This window comes from Fukomys damarensis, unplaced genomic scaffold (genome assembly GCF_012274545.1).
Source record: "Fukomys damarensis isolate Sample0158 unplaced genomic scaffold, DMR_v1.0_HiC HiC_scaffold_16, whole genome shotgun sequence".
Lineage (NCBI taxonomy): Eukaryota > Metazoa > Chordata > Mammalia > Rodentia > Bathyergidae > Fukomys > Fukomys damarensis.
In genome coordinates this window covers 87,286,758-87,302,367 of record NW_022900928.1, presented here as the reverse complement: position 1 = coordinate 87,302,367, position 15,610 = coordinate 87,286,758, and the positions used below count along the sequence as shown (strand labels likewise).

The 15,610-nt window shown below is 39.5% G+C and overlaps 1 protein-coding gene across 3 annotated transcripts in view; it reads left to right on the top strand.

Moving 5' to 3' along the window:
* Actr3b (actin related protein 3B) overlaps positions 1-15,610 on the top strand; it is a 131,248-nt gene that overhangs the window by 79,744 nt on the left and 35,894 nt on the right. For all 3 annotated transcript variants that reach the window (XM_010641433.3, XM_010641452.3, XM_019210344.2), the window contains one exon: positions 5,339-5,394. In XM_010641433.3, the coding sequence (XP_010639735.2) occupies positions 5,339-5,394 (56 nt within the window). The remainder of the gene's footprint in view (positions 1-5,338; positions 5,395-15,610) is intronic.

Here is a 15,610-nt window from a genome sequence, read left to right as displayed (position 1 = left end):
TATATATATATATATATATATGTATTTGCATATGTGCATTTTTTTGGGAGTGCTGGGGATCGAACTCGGGACCTTGTGCTTGTGAGGCAGGCAGTGGAACCACTGAGCTAAATCCCTGGCCCTATGCAGTTTTAATAGGTAATGTGAAACTTACTATAGAGTGACTTGTTAGCCTTTACTGCGACCCACATTTACCTTCCTACCGCCCTCAGTGTCATCCTAAACTTTGCTTTAAACTTCCAGGTGGATTTAGTGGTACTCAGTTTCTCCTAAAGAAATTGACTCTAAGTGTAAAGTGTGTCTCAGTTTCTTTGTCTGCTTGTATATGGGGAGCCTTCACATGCATCATACAGTTTATTCTTTTTTTGATTGTTTGGAGACAGGGTCTTACTGTGTAGCTCAGTCTGGCCTTGAATTTGCAGCAGTCCCCTCCTACCTTAGCCTCCCAAGTGCTGGGATTACAAGTGTGCCCCATTACGCCTGGTTATATAGTTTATTTATTTATTTTTTGGGGGGTACTAGGGATTGAACTCAGAACCTTGGGCTTACAAGGCAGGTAAGGTGCCATTGAGCTAAATTCCTGGCCCTATATAGTTTATTCTTAAAGATAGTATTGTTCCTTAGTTATTGCCATTCTAAATGGTATCTTTTCATCCAGTATGCATTTTTACATGTTGATTCACACTGATCTGTAACTCCAGTTGTTTTTTAATTATTATTTGAGAAAGAGTCTCCTAAGTTGCCCAGGCAGGGTTTGAACTTGTGATTCTCCTGTCTCAGCCTCCAAAAGTGTTGAGATTACAAGCATGCACCACTGTGTGGGCCTCTTACATGTTGACTTTTCTATGTTCTTGTTGTAGTCATGTTACTGAATTCCGTATTGCTTTTAGTTTTTTACATAATTTTCCTCAGATATTCTAGGTATATCATTTATAAATATATTTTGACTCATCTTCTATAGTATGTATTCCTTTTATTTAATCTTTGTGATTTGTGATACCCAAACAATGTTAAATTCTAAAATAGTGTTAAATGAGGGCAATGCTAGTGGGATCGCCTTGGATTACTTCTGATTTTAGTAGAGATGCTGCTAGAATTTCATTATCATTTGGTTTGAGAGATTCTCCCCCACCCCAGCATCATGAAAAGATTAGATGCTTCTGTTTAGAGCTTAGGTTCTTTTCACTACAAATTGAGCTTAGACTTTTTTTTTTTTGCTACACCTACTAAATTGCATAATTTGAATCAAAAAGCATTTTTCATGGAATTTCTAAATTTCACATTATTCTATTTTTACTTTTAAATTTATTATTCTTATTCTTATTCTTATTATTATTTTGGTTCTTTGAAATAGAGTCTTACTAAGCAGTTCAGGCTAGCCTTGAACTCACTGAGTAGCCGAGGCTGGCCTCAAACTTGCAGTGATACTCCTGCCTCAGCTTCCTGAGTACTGGGATTACAGGTGTGCACCACCATGTCCCAGATACATTATTTTACATGATAAGACAGAGCTGATACATTTGAGTCCTTTCTTCTAAGCTTCTGGTCGGTATTAAATGTCAACATCTAGATGTGTTTTATTTGGTGAATGTGGTGAATAGTGGGTGATTTGTCAGGATGTGAACATGAGGTTGGGGAGATTTCACTGCATGAAGATGCCATGGTGATGGCCTGTGATATATATAGGTCAGGACTGTGATGTCCACTGTGACCATTAGAACCACTTGGGGAAGGGCAGGGCTTATTAAACACACAGATGTAGGCTTCTCTGAACGCTTCCATTTATGAGCCTTGCACTGGGCTAGGAATCAGGGATTTTCACAGATATGGCTGGTTCTTTCTGGTTGCCTACCCAAATGCTTTTAAGCTTGCCTGCCAAATAAGGGAGAGGTAGGAATGGGGGTGGGGAGAAGCAAATTATATCATATACAGGTACAAATGTACCAATAAATGTTTTACAAAAAAAATAAACTTGCCTTCCAAAAAAATGTAGAATAGGCAACAATGGAAAAACTCAATTTGAAGTCATGTTTGTAATAGGCGAATTTCTTTTTCTCCTTCTTTCTCCTCCTCTTCCTCCTCCTGCTTTTTTTTTTTTTAATTTATTTTTTTTTACTGGAGATCGTACCCAGAGTCACTCTACCACTGAGCTATACCCCCAGTTCTTTTTATTTACTTTTATTTTTGGACAGGGTCTCCCTAAGTTGCCCTGGCAGGCCATGAGTTGTGATCATCCTGCTTCAGCATCCTGAATGCTAGTATTACGGGTGTGTACCACCATATTGGCTAGAAAACAAAAAACAAAAAACAAAAATCCCAAAAAATCTTTTACAGATTTTAATAAGGAAATATTTAAACATACAGAAGAATAACAGTAAAATAATAATGGAAATGTATATAGACATCATTGTTCTGTTGTTTTAATATATATTAGCTCATTCCATTATTGTGCCCCACGAGGTAGACTGTATAATCATCCCCATTTTACAGATGGAGAAAGTCACTAGCAAACAGCTAAGTGGGATGGATTGGAACCCTGCCAAATGAAATGTCTTAATAAAAACTCAGTACAAAAAATAATTTAGCAGGGCTGGGGATTTAGCTCACTGGTGTGACACTTGCCTCACAAGTGCAAGGACCTGAGTGTGTAGTTACTGGAGAGGGGAAAAATAACATAGCAAACTGCCAGGCCTTTTAGCACATGCCTATAATCCCAGTACTGGGGAGGCTGGGGCACGAGGGTTGCTATGAGTTTTAGGCTGGCCTGGGCTACACAGTTCAGGGCCAGGCTGAACTATGCAGCAAGACCCTGTATCAAAAAAACCAAAAAACCAAAAAAAGAAAAGAAACAGCAGACATGAATGATACTTAGCATCTGATTTGTAATAAAGATTAACATTTTCCATATTTATTTTTAAACCCCTTTCACATCGTCAGTGGTTTTCTCATCTGTGAGTAAGAGATCATATTAGTCTCTGGTCTCTATCAATTTTTTTTTCCTGACTTTTGGCATCCTTCTTTCAAACATTGCCCCTTCTCCCAGGAGTTTGGCTATGATTACCTTTTCCTATATCCGGGAAGAGTTTGTTCACCACATACAAGGCACTGTGGCAGGGAGCAGAGATAACTATGATGAAGGACCCTGTTCCTGATGTCACCAAACTCACACTCTCACTTTGTGGGAAGATGGATTCATTTGAATGATTTCAGTGCAAGTGCATAATTATTTTGGGTAGTGAGTGAGTGAGGTGGCCTCTTTAACCAGATGTGGTGATTCTTGTCTGTTATCACAGTAACCTGGGAAAGAGGAGAGGGAGAAGGGTTGAAGGGGGAAGGGAGGGAATTGGGGGAAAAAGAATTAAGATATATTTTGTATAGGTACAAATTCCTATGATGAATGTAAACAATGTGTACTGATAAAAAAAGTTTAAAAAAAATAAAAAAACAAATAAAAAAGGGTTGAGTTGTGTGTAGCTCATTGTGAAAGCCCTGGGTTCATTCTCTAGCACTGCATAACAAACATAAAACCTCACATACACCATTACAATTGGATTTGATTATTTTAGTGATTTCTGGCCTGCTTGTTGGAATTTTATAATTTTGTTTAGCCTTAAATCAGTAATTTGGTTTAGTTATGTTTATTGTGTGGAGTATACTTCCAGAATGATAGTACAGTGAGGAAATCTATAATTTTTGAGTTCAGTGTTTGTTGTCTTCATTCTGGAGAGTGCTCTCCCCCAATCTGGTTCCAGGTTAGCTTAGAAAATTCTTCGTGTGGGCATTGAGCCTTTGAGTCATGTGAGTACTTGGTCATGTCCTCTGTCCCTAGCGCTGCCCTCAGTGGACTGGAGAAGCTTTGGGGGGCTGGCTGGCCTTGTGGGTCCTGGCATATCAGGGCCTGCCCCTGCCCTGGACCCTGGATGGGAGAGGCTGGAGCTCAGAGAGGCACCAAGATGTGGTTCAGGGCAGCCCAGTTGAGCTTTTTGTTTCCCAGTCCTGTCTACTCACTCTATATTTGAAAATACACTGGCAGATGGGAAAATACATTCACAGATCTTACAATTAACATATTAGAATTAGAAATATTGTCACATCAAAAATATTGTCACCAGGCATGATGGTACACACCTATAGTCCCATGGCTTGGGAGGGAAGCTGAAGCAGGAGGATTGCCATGACTTCAAGGCCAGTGTGGGCTACATAGACCTTGCCTCAAAACACCAAAAAAAAAAAGAAAGAAAGAAAGAAAAAATATTAGTATCAAGTATCTTGAGTAGAGGAACAATTGTTAAAGTTACTTTTATGCTGCTGGAAAATGTTCATTGTACACATTTTTACAGCATAATGGAGTGGTTGTGCAAAACTATTGATTAGAGCAGTCTCAATGAGAACAGAAGAGCTGATGAGTCTTTGTAGTTTACTTACTGCCTCTCAACTTCTCATTTTAGCAGATGGTCAGAGTGGGTTCCCCCTCCCATATTTAAGAGATTAGCAAATGCTTCTGGAACAGATAGTAGTATTTCAGCATTTATTTAGTAGAGACTTTTGGAATCTATCATGCAGAACATCTTGACAGAAAATGGGCTTCTTCTGAAATAAGATGATAAAGAGACATTTCTGTCAGATGAGTCTCAGGAGATGGCAGCAACTGTTTTTAGACATATGCCATGACATTTTAAGAAAATTATATAACCCACCTCTCCCCCAAAAAAGTTCAGGAAGTTGGGGAAATTAGTGTACTTCCTACAGAACCAGTGGTGGAGTTGGCCTGTGTATTTAGATGTCATTTCTTTTTCAGTAGTTCGTTAGCAGTTTAGTCTTGGGCAGCTTATTTCTCAGTGACTCAGTTTTCTCATCTGCAAAATAGGAATAGTATCTACTTTCTTAGGGCTTTTATAAAGATTAAAAATATGAAAGCACTTTAAAAGTAATTAGGGATACTCAAATGTAATTTTTATGTTAGTGTTTATGTATTTTTATTGTTCTAATAGAAACATTTTAATTTTTTTTTGATTTTTTTGAGACAGGGTCTCACTATGTAGTTGAGACTGACCTGGAACTCACTATGTAGCCTAGGCTGGTCTCGAACTCACAGTGATCCTCCTGCCTCAGCCTCCTGAGTGCTGGGATTGCAAGCGTGTGCCACCATGCCTGACTCATTTTAAGTTTTATAAACTACTTTTTTTGAAATTAGTGTTTGATTTTCAGTGATCACAGTTATTTTTAAATTTCAAGGGTGTATATTTTAGGACTTGGAGAGATTATTAATAAAGACGTGAATGGGATCTTGCGGAGAGCATTGTGATCTAAACATGTGTTGATGACTTTGTGCTTTTAGGTATACCAAGCTTGGCTACGCAGGCAACACTGAGCCACAGTTCATTATCCCCTCATGTAAGTAAAGCTCTTATGCTCTGCTTTCTAAAGGCTTGTGTTTCTCAGCATTCTTATTTCTAAGTGTTCCAATTCTGTTTTTCAAGGTATGTTGATTGTCCGCGTTACTTGGAAAGATTATTTGTTTTGATACCCAGTTCTTAAGTATTAGGAGCTGGTACAGTAGTTGCAACCTAAAATCCTGCAAGTATTCTAGTCCTTTGGTTCCCCTTTGATACTGTTTTTTGTCACTGTTATTGGAGTTTCATCCTGGGGTGACTGTTGGGGTTTTCATTCAATCATAAATGCCTAAACTGCCCTGAAAAAGTATTATCTGGTTCTTTGAGGCCCAGTTTTAAGTAAGAATAGTTTTGTTGGCTTAGCAGCTCCATGGACTGAGTAGCTATTGTGCTGCTGTTCACTATATTGAAATTAAAAAAAAATTGGTGGAAATGAGAGATTTGTTGACTGCTTTTGTTGTGTTTAGTGTTCTGTTTTTTTTTTAATTTTAGTCTTTAGAAAGGGATAAGCTCAAAAGAAGGATTTCACGTTTTGGCACAAGTTCATTCTAGCCTTATGTTATTTTCCACAGGAGTCTCCCAGGGTCAGGAAAGGTGTTTTTGTGTGGAATTCTTAGCAGCTATCTGATCCTGGGTTATTTGGGGACAGTTTGCCCAAGAGTAAGTAAGATATCTCCATCAAGAGGGAAGCTGGGGTTTTGGAATCTGTCAGTGGCTAGGAGTTCAGTGGTACAGGATGGAAGTGGCTTGATAGCATTTACCCAAGAGAAGGCTGAATCCTTGTTTTGCTGAATGTGAGTGTTGGAATCACTAGCAAGGCTATCCAGACTCCTTGAGAACATTTACATTGCCTTGTTCTAATTCCTTGCTTGCTGGATAACTGACCATGATTTTGATTTTTCCGTCAAACATTTGGATGCCACATAGGGTTTATTAGTCTGTTGTGTCCTCATTTAAAATTCGTAAGTTGGAGTATTTGTCTGCTTGTGCTGCCATAACAAAATATCACAGCATGGATGACTTAAATAACAGACTTTATTTTATCCAGAACTGTTTCTGGAAACTCAGAGTCCAAGTTCGAAATGCTATTGTGATTGGTGTCTGGTGAGGTCTCTTTCTAGGCTTGCTCAGTGGGTGCCTTGCCAATCCTTTCCCTGTGTGAACATGTTGGGAGGTGAGGAGTTCTGTGGCACATCTTCTAAGGCCACCACTTCTGTAGGGTTAGGGCCCTGTACCCTTAGGACCTCATTTCACTTTGATTACCCGCCTAAAAGTTCTGTCTCCAAGTAAGTCACATTGGGACTTAAGGTGTCAGCATATGAGTTTTCTAGGGAACATAGTTCTGTCCAATTCACATTTTGTATAATGAATTAGTCTTTTGTGAATTTTATTAATGTGAATATCCAGAACTTGATGATTCCATGCTGAGTTGAGCAATTGGACTTTCTGACTTTTCAGAGCATAAGATGAGATTGTTAAGTGCATCAACTAAGAAAGACTGACCGTATGCCTTTTTCTTTAATGTCCTGCCAGTTAGACTGTCAGCAGCATTCAGTTGGCTGCACCATTTAACCTGTCATCATTAACAGGAGAATTGAAGTAATTTATTAGCAGGATTTCATTCAGTGTCAAAAGACAGGTGAGCTCATAGACTAGGGCTGTCAGAGCTTTGGTAACAGCAGGAGCTAGAAGACAATAAAAATGTCAAAGAGGTAGGAGTAAAAGAACAGTCACAGTGTTGCTGTGGTAGCTATAAGAGATACAGGGATACTAGAAGAAAAAGTTAGGTATTTGGGCAGAAGTGAGGATAGCCTTGGTTACCTGGGATGATTGGCCTGCTACTGGTCCTGGTGCTGGAGAGTGGAACTATTTTCCTCTTTATAGATAAATTCTAGACTAAGTACCAATGTGGTATCAAAAAAGAAAAGCTGGGCTGGAGGTGTAGCTCAAGGGTAGAGCATTTACCTGGCATACACGATGCATGGATTCAGTCCTGGCAGGGAGGTGGAGGGGGAAGAGAAAAGCCTTTGCTCATGCTTGTGGGTGTGTACTGGGGCCAGGGGCAGGACAGTGGGTAGTGAAGCTGGAGTCCTGTGATCTTGGAAGTCACAGCTTCCAGTGGACGGGAAAGGACGGTTGGCAGGGTGGAGAAGGGCTGGGTGGCAGACTTGGAGTGTCTTTCCTAAGGGGTTTTACTTGCATTTTTCACATTAGGTTGTTTCACAATAGGATGTTTTGAGGGCCTCCCTCTGGGGCCGGAGCTCTAGAACTAGACTGGTCCTAAGTCTACTCTGGGCTTTGCTTTGTCTGGTTGGTTTAAGCTGTGCAGAATTTGCTCAGTTTTTTTTTTTTTTTAGATTGGTACTGGGAATTGAACTCAGGACCTTGTGCTTGCGAGGCAGGCATGGTGCCACTGGGCTAAATCCCTGGTCCCCTCAATTTTTTTTTTTTTTTTTTAGATTGGTACTGGGAATTGAACTCAGGACCTTGTGCTTGCGAGGCAGGCATGGTGCCACTGGGCTAAATCCCTGGTCCCCTCAATTTTTTTTTTTTTTTTTTAATTTGGTATTGGGAATCAAACTTGGGACCTTGTGCTTGTGAGGCAGGCAGCTGCACCACTGAGCTAAATCCCTGCTCCCCCCTCAGTTGTTTGAAGAAAGTTTTTCCTACTTTTTTTTTTTTCTTCTTTTTAAAGTTAGTGTAGACTCTTGGCAATCATTGAATATTTTCAGGCTGAGGAGGAAGAGGACAAAGGAATAGCAAAAAGTGGTCAGGAGAAATAACTTTGTGGACATTGGGTGTTACAGATTCAGGTTCAGAGACCCAGTAGGCAGTGGAAGGCAAGGCTTAATGTTCAGGGCAGAGGGCTAGACTGTAGAAGGAGGTTGAGCCCTGATGTGCTCTTGAGTTTTATTAAATAGAACCTTAAAATTTTGATTTTTGCAAAATAAAAAAGTGAAAGAAAATATTAAAACATTCCATAGACTCAGTCCTGGAATGAACATGTTAGCAATGTTTCAAACCTGTCAGAGTCAGTAAGCATGGTCATATGGTGTGTAGCAGCGTTTTGGTCAGCAACAGATTACTTGTTTCTCTGATCCTGTAGTTACATTGCCTAGGGATGGATGGTGTAGTTGATTTAGTCTATGTAAGTACTATTTGGTGTCTGTACAACTATGACATCTAACGATGCATTTCTCAGAATTGATCCTTGTCATTAGGTGACAGGACAGCGCATCCTGCCTTACAGGTGAGTCCCAGCATTCCGTTCCTTCTTCTCTACCCAACTCTTCCTCCCCTGGTGGGTATATTCTAGTAGGTTTCTAGTCCACTTTTTAATCTTTAAAATTATATATACAAAGATATAATACATTGCTTCAGGAGCATAAGCATTTCTGAAATGATTATACTAACTTTCTGCATTATCTTAAAAACCCTCTGTTATTTTAAAGATTTATCAGTTTAGTATATACAGATCTAGATCAGAACTCTAAGATGAATGTAAAGGGCATTTTCCAATTTTTCTGTTGTACATAATGTAATGAATTTTTTCTTGTATACTTGTGCCATTTCTCAAAGGTAATAATCAGAAATGGAATTGTTTCATTATAGGATAGGTTCCCCTTCATCCTTATTAGGTATTGTCAGATTGTTTCCAAATGCTTGTACTGATTTGCATCCCATCAGCCGTGCATGAGAGGTCTGCTTCCACCTACCCCTTCACAGCAGCTAGTATTATTAGACTGCATTTTGTTCCAATCTAATGAAAGATGATTTTTAAAATTTTTATTTCTCTGACAGAGGTAAGGTTGGGTATCATTCTTGGCCTGTTCATGTCTTTGCTTATTTATGTTTCATTTGTAGATCTTTTTAATGATGCTTTATGAGCTCTTTGTATTCGGTGGATACTAATTTGTGGCAGATACCATCTTTTTCTGTTTTTGGTACCGGGGACCAACTCAGGAACTTGTACTTGCGAGGCAGGTGTGGTGCCACTGAGCTAAATCCCTGGCCCCAGATATCTTCTTCTGTGTGACTCTTTAATAGTCAGTTCCATTGCTGGGGTAAAATAACTGATACTTACAGTTTAAGAAGAGGTTTATTTTGGTTCATGGTTTCAGAGAGTTCAGTTTGTCATTTGGCTCCAAAACAGAAATAGCCTGATGGAGGAAAGCTGCTCAGCCTAGGGCAGCCAAGAAGGAGAAAGAAAGCGAGAGCAAGAAATAAGCCTTCCCTTAAGGAATGATTCTCAGTGGCCACTTCCTGCGAGCAGCACATTCAGCTGTGAACTCATCTGTGGGTCCACGTCCGGGTATTGTCCTTTTTGAATGCATGAGGCTTGTGGGGGATATTTTAGATCTACTCTGTAACTCTCTCTGCTGGAGTCTGAACCTAGGGCTGTATGCTTTGTAGCCAAATGCTTTACCCACTGAGCTGTATCTCTAGTCACTCGTGACTTTTTTTTGTTGTTGTTGAAATTTGGGTCACCTTACTGATGTTGTTTATTGCTTTATTTCAGATAAAGTATTCCTGATATTTGCTATGAGAATTGTTTTTTAAACTGAAGTCTTGACATTTGGATATCATGTTTTGAAATTCTGGATCTTATTTTAAGGGGGATGACCTTTTGTTAGCAGATTTTGGGGTGCTAGAGTCTCCTTCTATAAGTAGTTTCTAGGTTCTTTCTGTCCTGAGCAAAGAATTGATCAAGGCAGCTACAAAAGGTAGTGAGAAAAAAACCTAAGCTCTGCAGAGTGAGTTTGGGCCAAATGAAAGTAAGAAAAGAAGTCACTCTACAGTGTGGGAGTACATTGTGAAAGAATACAGTGGTGTGGAGCTCCATGGTGACTGTCCTTTTGTATCTCCTACTCCTCAGGCAGACATCAGGTCTAGGCCATCCTATCAAAACTTGCTCAGGTTCTCCAGAGAAGAAACTTTTTGGAGAGGGGGAGGGGCTTGAGGCTGGTCTTGCTATGTAGTTCAGGCTATCCCTGACTCACTATGTAGCCCAAGCTGTCTTCAAACCCACAGTAATCCTCTTGCAAGAATTGAAGATAACACTTTGATTGGTCCCGTGTGCAGGGCTTTGGGAACTGTTCTGTACATGTCTTTTGGGACTTCATAATTAACAGGTTATGCCCATGTCTCCAGCCAGTCTGCTATGCTCTAGTCGCCTGCCTCATTTTCATTACTGCCAGTTTCAGGTCCTTCCCTTGGTCTTTGTGGATGTGGAATTGAGACAGACTTACTGTTACTGTGGGATGGGGTTCTGCAGTGTGCTATCAATAGAGTGACATAGGCCCTTCTTCTAAGAGAAATATTGGTATCTCTGGACATGTTTCTCCATTGTGTTCCTAAGGATTGTGCAGACCACATCTTGGTTTCCATAGCTATATATAAAAGATTTTGAGTGTATGTTCTTAATTTTTTTTCCTCCTCCATAACTGAGGATGGAACCAGAGCCTTCTGCAGACTCTACCACTGAACTACCTTCCCAGGCCACACTATATATATCTTTATTGTCATGGTTGGATTCAGTTTCTCATTATATAATACTTAAAAGAAGTATCCTTTTTTTTCCCCTCATTGAGTTTTTTGGTACATGTTAGGTGTACAGTACAGCTATCCCTTTTTTTAAAAAAAATTTTGAGGGCCATCTAAACATAGATGTATTAGGATTTGAGATCATGGTACTTTGATATACCTTTTTTTTTCTTGGTACTGGGGATCAAACTCAGGACCTTGTGCTTGCGAAGGAGGCTGCGGAACCACAGAGCTAAATTTCTGGTCTTGATTTACTTTTTTGGAAGGGATAAGATGTGTATTTTTTGTTGTCATTTAAATTTTTAGTGGCATAGTTTTCTTGCTGAGTTTAATACTGATTTTTAAAGGTGGTGATTTTATGTTGGCATACTTGAATGATGTCATAAATTGTAGAATTGTTTTTCTTTTGTCTCCTGGCAGTCTTTTTGACTTGGCAGTTTAATTCTAAACTTACACACAATTAAAGGCTGATTTTCCCAGAGGGTGGAATCTGTCACTTGCTCTGGCACATGGTATTTGAGGTCTACTGCAGACTGCCTTGCCAGTAGCCCTTTGGGATTTTTAACTCATTCATCAGATGGCTCTGACTAGACAGGATCCCAGGAGGTTCCCAAATCAGAGATGAGGAACCTAAACCCAACCTACCTGCAGAATAAGTTTGAAGTTCCTCAAATCCCATCATGACAATATAATTTTTAGACAGGTCAGTAAGGGGCATGGAATGTAGGGGGTAGGGAGTGGGGAAGTGGGGGAAGTGGTTGATTAATTTTGATTGAGAGATACCCAGACCTACAGAAAAGGTGGCCCACTCCCTAGAAGGGTACTGGCCCATTTTACAGTTATGAGGCCCATCTGTCTGTCTCTCCTCTTTTTTTTTTTTTGGTACTGGGGATGGAACTCAGGACCTTGAACTTGCGAGGCAGGCAGTAGAACCACAGGGCTAAATCCCTGGCCCTCTCTCTTTACTTCTGTCTAAGGTGGATAATTTAAGCTTTCTTTACATTTTCTCAGTCTATTCCTTTATCTTTTGTTGCTGTTGCTATTTATTTTTTTTCTGGAATTGAACCAGGGATCGAACTTAGGACCTTGCAAAGTGGGCATGGTACCACTGAGCTAAATCCCCAGCCCCTCTATTCCTTTATCTTAAGATCAGGTTCCTGCTCTTTACTTTGCGTGTGCGAGGCAGGTGTCAGAACTACTGAACTAAATCCATGGCCTGGAAGTTGCAATCTTTAAAAGTATAATTTTTTTAGTTATGACTTTCCTTGCCTCCTCCTCTTCTCCCTGAGCTCTATCTATGTGGTGTCTGTGTGTGTCCTTGGAATGGCAGGGCCAGTTTCCCAAGCAGGGTGTTGTTTTCTCCACAGCACTGTACACAGGCCCACCAGACATGGAGCCTGTTGCAGTGCGGGCTCGACCTCTTTCCCCAGACTCTGGAGTTCCCACTTCCTCCTTTTCTTTGAGCTTTATGCAAGGAACCCTCCTCTGCTAACTGGAGGGCTTTGGGACTTGAAGTAGCAGTGTGTGAGTGAGGTAAGGATTGTGCTGAGCAGTTTCAGCCCTGGAGCCTTTTCTTTTTATCCTGTTCCTTTCATTTTTTTTTTTAATTTTTCCTTTTTTTTTTCTCTTCAGTACCGGGGATTAAACTTAGGATCTTGTGCTTGCAAGGCAGGCACAGTGCCACTGAGCTAAATCCGCAGCCCTTTTATCCCATTCCTTCCAGGCACCTTTCTGAGGAAAAGACAGCCAACTCTGCTAGCTTCATTGTTGTTCATTTGTAAAACTGGAGATTCCAGATAACCTAGTTTTAGAAATATTTGTATATATTTACTAATTTATTTTGGAATAAATTCACAGTAGACTGAGTTGTTCCCTCTTTGAGAAGATTTCTATAGCCTGATTCACCCTGAGAACTTTTCCTTTGGAAAGGATGCTCTCAGAGAGCAGTTGGATTTGAGAGGTAGCAAGGTGGAGTTTACAAATTGAGTTCACAAACAAAAGAAGAGTTTTCAGTTTTACTGTTTCTTCTCCTGTGGTTGAAAACCCAGTATGCTTAATAGGTGGAAGCAAAATTCATCTGTAATTCTTCCACCTGTGGCTAACTGGTGTTAATATTTTGCCTACTGTCTCTGAATTTACAGTAAGTGCACACATGTGACTGTAAATTTGCTAAAGTAGGGTCGTGTTGTGCATATTATTCTGAAAGCTACTTAGCAGCTTTCTCAGGGTTTGATATAAACTATTTAATCCTTGATTTCACATCAGTTAACTCCCCCGCTTCCAAAGTTAGGTCTCTTACAATTAGTTCTATGAAGAGTACTTTGTATAGTGCCTTTGTTTACTATCATCATGTCTTCAGAATAAGTCTCTGAGTGCAATTACTGGGTGATTGCAGTATGTCTCCAGAATGGTTTTACGTCAGTACCTCTTAGAGGTGGTCAGCCATCTCATTTTTGATTTTCATTGTAGTATAGATAATATTACTGCTTGAATACTACCCCATAGCAGGCTTTCTGCTCAGCCTGTAACCCTCAAGGTGGTGGCGGGGTCATGTTGTAGAGATGAGCTCAGTAATGGCTTCCTCCAGGCTTATTGGCTAGAAATTGCTGGATGCTGTGCGGGGCCTGTGCCCTTCCTACTTCCCGAAGTGACCATGTGGAAGAGTGAAAGTAAAGTTGGTAGGGCTCTTTGAAGGGATTAGCTCATATTAGAAACGTTACTTGCCCGCCTCAGAAATTCCATCACCAGGAGTTTGATGTTCTGATTCTGAGAAACCATGTAGAGCTTGTGTTTGTTTGGTGTTAGAGAGCTATGGTTTTACCAGAAGTCTGTTACAGGCATAGTGAGATTCTATTTGTACAGTAATGGAATTAGGTTTATGTTAGAACATTTTCCAAACTCACAATAGATATTTTAGTGGAGAATATTAATTTAATATATATTTCCCTAATGTTTACTCTGATAGTTAGCAGCCTGTTGAGGACAGCTTCTGGGTGTGCCTCTTAGAAGCTGTGTGGCTGTTGTAGCTTAAGCCTTCACTTCTAAATTGGAGATAATAACGCCTCCCTGGTAAACTGTTGTGAGGACTAAAATTAAATAATGCAAAAAAAGAAAAAAGAAAGAAATACTCAGCAGTGTGCTTGGTAAGGGTAAACAATCATTGTTATTTTAGTTATTCACATATATAACTGCCACAAGAGAAATAGTGACCTAGCTGACTTCAAGGAATCTAAAGTCTCTTGTAGACTACTAGTAAACAGTTATAATTTGTGAAAAATGCCTTCAAGGAAGTCTGAAGGGCCAGTGGAAATATCCATGTGTCCCAGACTGCCAGATTATCAAGGAACTCTTCAAGGGTAAATGGGAGTTGACGATGGTGATGAGTGGGAGTTTATGGGAGCTCAGTGAGTGATCAGGGGTTTTAGGAATTTACATGAAAAACGGAATCTTCTACAGTTCATTCGATGTTTGGAGTGACATTTATATACAATTATTTACTACTATATTCCTGAGTAATTAAGATCTGGTTAAAACAAATATATCATAAAACTAGTGATAATGGGAAACTGTTACTGTTATTTGATTTTTTTGTTTGTATTTTTTTCAGCTTTAATTGAGTTTATTGGTACATTTTAGGGATACAGTACAGTTACATGCATTGTTGGGATCTTGTACCTCTACATGACAAGTCTTGGTTCTCATTTTTTCCCCTTGTCCCTGCCCTCCCTTCACCCCCTCCTCCCCTCCCCATTTTTGTTTGTATTTTTGAGACAGGGTTTTGTTATGTAGTTCAGCTTTGAACTTGCAATGATCCTCATGCCTCAGCCTCCAGGGTGCTGGGAGAACATATATACTCTGTAAACCAACGTGCCAGGCTATGGTTGTTTGATTATTGGAGTTTTCTTTTTTTCAACACGCGATTATTCAACAGACTTTTAGGTTTTCCTTTCTGTTTGGTATTTTCCTCTTGTAACAAGGTTAAAAATATATTTTAAAGTTATCTGATAGAAAATTTTATTACAGTGACTTAAGAGCATATAGGCCTTATTTTTCAGTTTTCTGTCCTCTTTTGTACTTTGTCTTTTTTTTTTTTTTTTTTTTTTTTTTTTTTTTTTTTTTTTGTACTTTGTACTTTTGAACTTTGTCCCCTTTATTTAAAAAATTTTAAACTACTGGTATATATCCACAGGTGTTTCACTTACTATCTTGAGACATTTTTCTAGATGAAACTGAAAGATTTAGTAATGTAGCTTCTGTTAATATTAATAACAGACCAGCTGCCAGGGGTGTTGGTGCGTGCTTATAATCCCTATACTCTTGGAGGCTGAGGCAGGAGGATTGCAAGGTCAAACCTAGCCTAGGCAATTTAGCAACTTACCAAGGCCCTGTCGCAAAATAAAAAATAAAAGGCTGAGATGTGACTCAGTGTATAGTTTCTGGATTCATTCTCCAATATTCCAAACAAACAAACAAAAAAGACCAGCTCAGTTTCTTTGTACCATTTGAAAATAATACTGGAAATACTAACTTGTTTTTGAATTATTTTGTGTGCTTCTCAACAGTGTCTTTTCTTTCTTTTTTTTAATTAAAAAATTTTTTTTTATAGAAAAACTGCATCTTCTTTATCCAGTATCCAGGTGATGGGCAAATGGGCCGTTTCCAAGTTTTAGCTG